The following is a 7541-nucleotide window of genomic DNA, read 5'->3' on the forward strand; positions in this document are numbered from 1 at the left end:
CAGAACCCACAAAGTAATTTCTGAGAAGCCGCTGTTGTCTCAGCATCAGATGCTTGTCTGTAACATGGAAGTACTCAAAATCACTTTCAGAACAGAGTTGATGAAGGAATTGCTGACACATGTTTTATGTGAAATGTTTTGAATACTTGAAAAACCTATATACATGCTACTATTATTTTCTTTCTTCCCCCACCTTGCCATCTATCATTAGTTTACCTATGGCCCTGCTCCAATGATGGGTGATAAAACACCAGGACTTCCCTTCTATGAGATGGTCCCCAAGAGAGAGATTCAGTATGAAGGTATTCTCTCTTTACTCCTCCATTTCAGCTGGACATGGATTGGGCTCCTGACAGTGGACAATGATGATGGAGAAAGATTTGTGCAAAAAGTGGTGCCCATGTTTTCTCAGAGAGGCATCTGTTTTGCCCTCATAGAAAGACTGCCTAAAAATGTTTTTATCCCTGAAATGAATGACAAGTTCCAACACGGAGCAAAAATACACGATAAAATCGTGGACACTAATGCCAATGTAATGGTTGTCTATGGGGAATCTTATTCCATGGCAGTGTTGAGATGGTTCCCATTTGTATCACAACAGGAACAGATGACAAATACAGCAAAGGGTAAAGTGTTGATAATGACAGCCCAGATAGAGCTCTTATCATTTACCTATCAAAGGACATGGGATGCAGAAATATTCCATGGTGCGATATCCTTCACAATTCACACCAGTGACCCACCAGGATTTCGCCAGTTTCTTCAGAGCAGAAACCCATCCAGCACCAATGGAGATGGCTTTATCAGAAGTTTCTGGCAAAACGCGTTCGACTGTGTCTTCCCAAATCCAGACCTGGTTACAGTGAATGAAGGGATTTGCACAGGGCAGGAGAAGCTGGAGAGTCTTCCGGGACCTTTCTTTGAAATGGGCATGCTTGGACACAGCTACAGTGTCTACAATGCTGTCCATGCTGTGGCCCGTGCTTTACATGCCATGTCCTCATCTGGACCCCTGCATAGATCACTGGTGGATGGAAGGGAGCGGAAGCCTCAAAATCAGCAGTTGTGGCAAGTAAGAGACACGGCCTCCTCATTTTTAAATTTTTATTTTTATTAAACTTTTACATTAGGCCTCATCTGGAACTAAACCATCTTGCTGAATTCTTCCTTCGTTCAGTTTACCATGTTGGTCCAAACCACTCCCACACACAGAAATGTCAGAAGAGACATATTTGAATATCTGTGTCAACTTTCCTCCGTCTTCTCTGTGAACTTCCAATATGAGCGATACATTGTTCAGTGAATCCGTTTTCTCTCTTGCATCCGCTGGGTCGTGAAGAATAAGCATTTCTTCCATGAATCTTGGCCAACTCCAAAATCTGATCAGAGATCATTCTGTAGATCATTGGAGTTAACTAGGAAAGTCATAGCAGGATTGAACAGTGTGTATCCCAAATATACATTCCTGTAGACAAAAGTGATGTAAGTAAAATAAATGCATAAAATCATTCTAATCATCATTATTAAGAATGCTTGTATATCACTTTTCAACAAGAATAGTCACAAAGTGGTTTACATAGTAAAATAAATCAATCCATGGTTCCCTGTCCCCAAAAGACTCACCACCTTAAGAAAAATTACAGAAGAGACACCAGTAACAGCCACTGTGAAAGATGCCAAGCGAGGGAAAAGAGGTTGCTTTTTCCCTTACTAAATATAAGACAACGCCACTTTAAAAGGGCCTCTTTGACCAGTTAGCAGGGTCATTTCAAACATCCAACTGTGGTCTTTCTACACTCTTGAACAAGGGTCTCCAAACTACGACTTGAGGGCCACATCCACCCTCTGCCAAATTCCCACGGCACACCAGCAGACCATTCTTGGCACACCAGTGGACCACGGCACACTGCTTGAAAATCTCTGTTTTAAGACTTCCAAACCATAATTATTCAATGTTAAATCTTACCCCTGCTGATAAAACAAATTGGTTGGTGGGGAGATACATCTTTTTTGCACATGTGTAAATTAGAAACTGGATTTCCACAACAGATCAGGCAGTGACAGTGTGCTGTGTGTCACTTGTCTCCCCCTATATAAAACTGAATTTTTTCAGCCCTAGAAAACGTGTAAAATATATGAAGTGGCCGTCATACTGAAAATTCTGGCAAACCCTGCTCTTGATTTTTCCTTTTTTCATCTAGTTTCTGAGAACGGTTTCATTTAACAACAGTGCTGGGGAAAAAGTTTCACTTGACCAGAATGGAGAGTTAAGTGCTGGATTTGATATTATCAACTGGATTGTCTCCTCTAACCAATCCATTCATAGAGTGAAAGTAGGGAGGATGGATCCCCAGGCCTCTCCAGGTCAAATATTCACCATCGACAAGGATGCCATGACTTGGCACAGATGGTTTAACCAGGTAGGGTCCTATCGTTGGCAGTGCCTTAAGAAAACTTTGAGTTTCAATCAACTGGACCCCTTATAAATTTCAAATGGAAAAAGCAGAGTTTTTGTATTGAAGAAACAAGCTTTTGCCTTGCTTACTGGGCTCCTTAATTCATTAATTCAGGAAAAAAAATGAGAGGAGTTAAAATACTATGGGCCCAATCCTATCCAATTTTCCAGGACCGCTGTAGCTGTGCTAATGGAGCGGGAACTGCATCCTTTGGTGGGGAGGCAGTCACAGAGGCCTCCTCAAGATATGGGAATATTTTTTCCCTGACCTCAGGGCTGCATTGTGGCTGCACTGGTGCTGGGAAGTTGGATAGGATTGGACCCTATGTTATTAAATCACTATTGTTGTGAACCTACCCAAGTACAGATATGATGTTCTTTAATATTCAACCTAACTCCACTCCTACGGCCAAACGAGATGTTGCTTAGAATGCATGGCCACTGCTCTTATGCATCCATTCTCTGCACATGCTGGTTGTGTCCACTTGAAGCACACATGTGAATTGATGTTACTGTTTCAGTCTTGACCTGCGTGTTACAAGTGTCAGACAATGAAGGGAGTGGAAAAACTGAATATGATGGTGTCGTATCAACCCTCTGATGTCAAGGGTGGGCCAAGTTGGGAACTTGTCAAAAGTCCATGACCCACAGTTTGGGAAATGCTGCTTTAGAACGTGACATTTCTATATGACATTATACCAAAATGATATTTCTTAACAGAGTAGTAATTCCTATAAAAAGTGAGTGCTAAATTGACCTTGGCCCCATAAATGGATAACCCACCCCACCCCTGAATGGTTTTAGAAAGCTTGGATCATACCATGAATGAGTGAATTCACATATTTTCCTACAACTCAAGTAGAAAGGAGATAATAAGCTGTACCACCTTCAGTGTTTTGATAAAGAAAAGTTGCAATGCTTCTAACATATCAAGTGAGTCCACTCCTCTATTGCTGATGTTTTACAGCCCAATCCTCAGCTCTGCACGCCAGCTTACCGCGAGCACGCACTTTCGCAAACATTTGCGAGGCTTAACACTGGCCCAGTGCCAGAGCTAGCTCAGCACCAGTTGGCGCTAGGCTAGGACTAGTGGAAAGCCGGTGCTGGGGGGAGGCAAAGAGGAGGCGTTTCGGGGTAAGGGGGAGGTGGGGGAGCTTGAGAAGAGGGCAGGAGGAGGTTTTTCTGGGGGAGGCAGTGGGGGCGGGAGGAGGGTGGGACTAGTGGAGCTCAGCTCCACTGGATCCTGAGCTGCCGTAGAATCAGGTAGCCCCATTGCTGGGCTACTTCCTTTACTCAGGGGGAAGGGGATGAAAGTCCCCTTCTCCCGAGGAGGCGGCAGCGGCTGCCTGGGGCATGCTGGATGCTGTGGTAGCCCTTTACAGTGCTGTAGCAGCCCCACGCTCCGGACAGTTCAGGATTGGGCTGTTAGAACATATGGAAAGGCCCCATACGTTTAAGGATTCCAAATTCAATTTTGCATGCTTATCAATTTCTTCCTTCATTTATGATTCACAGGTACAACCCCTTTCTGTGTGTAGCAAGAGCTGCTCTCCTGGTTTTAGTAAAAAAGTGAAGGAAGGAGAACCATTTTGCTGCTATGAGTGCATCCCATGTCCAGAAGGGAAGGTTTCACATCAGAAGGGTAAGAAACAGACTGCACAGAGGTATTATGGACTGGCTAGAATTAGAGGTGGAAGAAAATGGTGATAACGAAATAAAAACACGTAACACCACCTTCTGCACTTCTTCCTTTGGAAAACAATGAAATCTGTGAAAAAATAAAACCGTTTTCTCCCACCTCTAGCTACAACTCAGTGGAATATTCCTTTCAAATCAGGAAAATGCAGAAGTTAGGCAACCCGTGAACCCTAGTTAGAAGAAGCTGGTGGTGAGCAGTGGATCTGGTCTCTCAGTGCAAGGCAACACACCGCGTCAACCCACCAAGCTATACCCTTCCCTATGGCAATAGGCTTATGTGCTTAGGAGAAGGTGGAGGGGGCAGGGTCCTAAAAAACAACTTTTCAGCAAGAGTTTTGCTTGCCATTTTAATGTGCTTTTGAAGCTATGCTATTTGTATTATTTATGGATGCCGCATTTGTTTTAAGTCTTTATGGTGTTTTATGCCACTCGGTTTTTTATTGTGAGTCTCATTCTATTGCTGATGTGTGCAGGGGTTTTATGCTATGAGTTTTTCAGTCCGATCCTACCTAGAACCTCTTGCAGCAAGATAATGCCATTATCCCACAAGAGATTTTTGACTGCTAGAGGTCTCCTCGAGGTAAGGGGACATTTGTCCCCTTGCTCTAAGGTAAGACCCAGCAATCGCTATGGATCAACTCAGACCTGTGCCAGTTCAATAGCTGGTGCAAGTCCACACTGATCCAGGATGGCAGAGCAGGCCTAGGAAGAGGGGCGGGATTAGACATGTACCACCAATGTCACCATTCTGACCCCCTCCCAGCCTGATCTGCCCACCTTACTGCCTCATCACCACCTAATATGGGAGCCCGTTTCCCCCTTCAGCCCACCCCTGCCTCATCGAATCACCTTCCTGCCTCTCCCCAACCCTCTGCACGGGCTGACCTGCTCTGTTGGGTCTCCATGGGTCCATTGGCAGAGGCTTTCAAGGAACGCAGATCTCAGGTCAACCCTGGGAAGGTGGGGGGCACAGCAACAACAGTCATCTCAGGCCTGTGCTGGTCTCTCTTGCTCTTTCTCGCCTTCTTCAGCCTGAGGGGAAGAATTATGGCATGTTGCTTGTGAAAGAAATCAGCTTTATTGCCGGGTAATCTTTTTATTGCCCTCAGGGTGATCAAGTGGCCATAAACCCTTATGGTCACTGAGTACCCGCAGATCTCTCCAAGACCGATTGCCAAATAGCTCCTAAACCGCAGAGCTTCCACTCCTGATAGCCAGGATAAATTTGGGGAACCTTCCCCTTGAGTCGTACTCCAGCTTACACCCCCTTGGGCTCAGCTTGACAAAAGGAGTAGGCTCCTGTACAGGATCTCCAGGGTCCACCCCGGTCACACTGGATTGCCTCCCACAACCAGTCCCTGTGCTATCTTCCAATCCCAATAATCCAGTCAGTTGTAATAAGTAGGATTTATTGAATAAATGTTTTAAGCAGGATTATACAGACAGCACTGCATACGTCTAAAATTTAGAAATGTAGGCAAAGAGTACAGAAATACAATACAACACTCAGTCTAATAAAACAATAACATCTACCTCCTAACTCTAACTATCACTCACCAAAGTCTTAGCATTCCAAAATCCGATCTAGCCCATCTTGCTGCAGTCAAGTTGGGGTCACTCCTGCCTAGATGGTCAAGGATCTCAGGCCCCCTCAGCCAGAGACAAAGTCAGCCCAAACATAAGCTTCCCTCCCTCATCTTTATAGGTCTCCTGACCCATCCAGCAATCAGAACTCGGTGCCAGCCGAACATTCTAGGGGTGAACGTGCCACAAGCCTCCTTACTCATGGTGGAATCCCCCTCCCATCCCGAGACACTCACAGCTGAACCCTGTTGTAAATCAAGCTGGCCTTGGAGCCCACTTGATAGCTTGGTATGATATCAGAGGGCCCTGTGAAGCGACCTCCTCCATAGTTCTCCCAGGCTTGGTATGCACTAATTAAAGTTGGATACAGCTGAGGTCTGACACTGGGGCCTACCAGCATGGCTACAAGCAGATCTTTCTTTATTCAGATGTTACCTGGTCCTTGATTTCCCTTTTTTGTCACATTGCTGAGATATTAGAAATATTGGGATGAACAAAACCATCTCCTTTCCTTTTTTAGACATGGATGACTGTCAGAAATGCACAGAGGAAAACTATCCAAGCGAAAAACGAAACGTGTGTATTCCCAAGACTCTGGTCTGCCTGACTTATGAGGAACCTTTGGGGATCGGTTTGGCCTTCTTTGCTCTTTTGCTTTCTTTCATCACAGCTCTGGTGCTCAGAACATTTAGGAAGCACCACAACACTCCCATTGTCAAAGCCAACAACCGCAACCTCACCTACACCCTCCTCATCTCCCTCCTGCTCTGCTTCCTCTCTTCATTGCTCTTCATTGGACATCCCACAAAAGTGACGTGTCTCCTCCGACAAGCTGCTTTTGGCATCATCTTCTCAGTGGCTGTTTCTTGTGTGCTGGCAAAGACCATCACGGTGGTGCTGGCTTTCATGGCCACCAAGCCCGGAAGCAGGATGAGGAAGTGGGTGGGGACCAGACTGGACATCTCCATTGTTCTTTCCTGCTCTCTTATTCAAACAGGCATTTGTATTTGGTGGCTGGCAACTTCTCCTCCTTCCCCAGACACTGACAAGCACTCGGTGCTTCAGGAAATGGTACTGGGATGTAATGAAGGGTCCATAACAATGTTTTACTGTGTCTTGGGCTATATGAGTTTCCTGGCCATTGTCAGCTTCACTGTGGCTTTCCTTGCCAGGAAACTACCTGACAGTTTCAATGAAGCCAAGCTCATCACTTTCAGCATGTTGATCTTTTGCTGTGTTTGGCTGTCCTTTCTCCCAGCCTACCTGAGCACGAAAGGGAAGTACATGGTAGCTGTGGAGATCTTCTCTATCTTGGCCTCCAGTGCTGGGCTGCTGGGTTGCATCTTTTTCCCCAAATGTTACATCATTGTGCTGAAGCCTGAGCTGAACAACAAGAAACAACTAGCAAGAAGAAAAGACTGAAGCATTTCGGTTTGTGCTACAATTTGGCATCTTTATGGTGTTTTATAGATGCTACAATTTGGCATCTTCATGGTGTTTATAGATGCTACAATTTGGCATCTATATCAGTCCATATAGATCTTCCTCAAACATCTCCAATATGCTCTATTAATAAAATATTCCTTTTAAAATCACTGAACCTGCAATCCTATCCACACTTACCTGGGAGTAAGCCCCATTGGCTATAAAGGTACTTAATTCTGAGTAGACATGCATAGGATTGATGCAAGTTTTGCAGTGTGCTTCAATGCGCCGTGTAAGCTGCACCTCTGCTTTGCTCTGGCTGCCTGGAATGGCTCCAAAGGAAAGGGAAAGGAGCAATTTCCATGGCTCATTGAGGTGC

The 7541-nt window shown here is 45.1% G+C and overlaps 1 protein-coding gene across 1 annotated transcript; it reads left to right on the forward strand.

The window, feature by feature from the left end:
• The first annotated feature begins 640 nt into the window (after window positions 1-640).
• LOC136653418 (vomeronasal type-2 receptor 26-like) lies at window positions 641-7159 on the forward strand. Its single transcript, XM_066630318.1, has 3 exons — window positions 641-1072; window positions 3971-4097; window positions 6258-7159. Exons 1-3 carry the CDS (start codon window positions 641-643, stop codon window positions 7157-7159), a joined length of 1461 nt encoding a protein of 486 aa, XP_066486415.1.
• The last annotated feature ends 382 nt before the right edge of the window (window positions 7160-7541 follow it).

Source organism: Tiliqua scincoides, chromosome 5, assembly GCF_035046505.1.
Source record: "Tiliqua scincoides isolate rTilSci1 chromosome 5, rTilSci1.hap2, whole genome shotgun sequence".
Classification (NCBI taxonomy): Eukaryota; Metazoa; Chordata; class Lepidosauria; order Squamata; family Scincidae; genus Tiliqua; species Tiliqua scincoides.

Bases quoted from the DNA above. Each gene is read 5' to 3' on its own strand.
- LOC136653418 (XM_066630318.1), top strand. From the start codon at position 641: ATGACAGCCCAGATAGAGCTCTTATCATTTACCTATCAAAGGACATGG. The intron at 1,073-3,970 runs GTAAGAGACACG...TATGATTCACAG, and splicing joins AAAATCAGCAGTTGTGGCAA to GTACAACCCCTTTCTGTGTG. The intron at 4,098-6,257 runs GTAAGAAACAGA...TTCCTTTTTTAG, and splicing joins GAAGGTTTCACATCAGAAGG to ACATGGATGACTGTCAGAAA.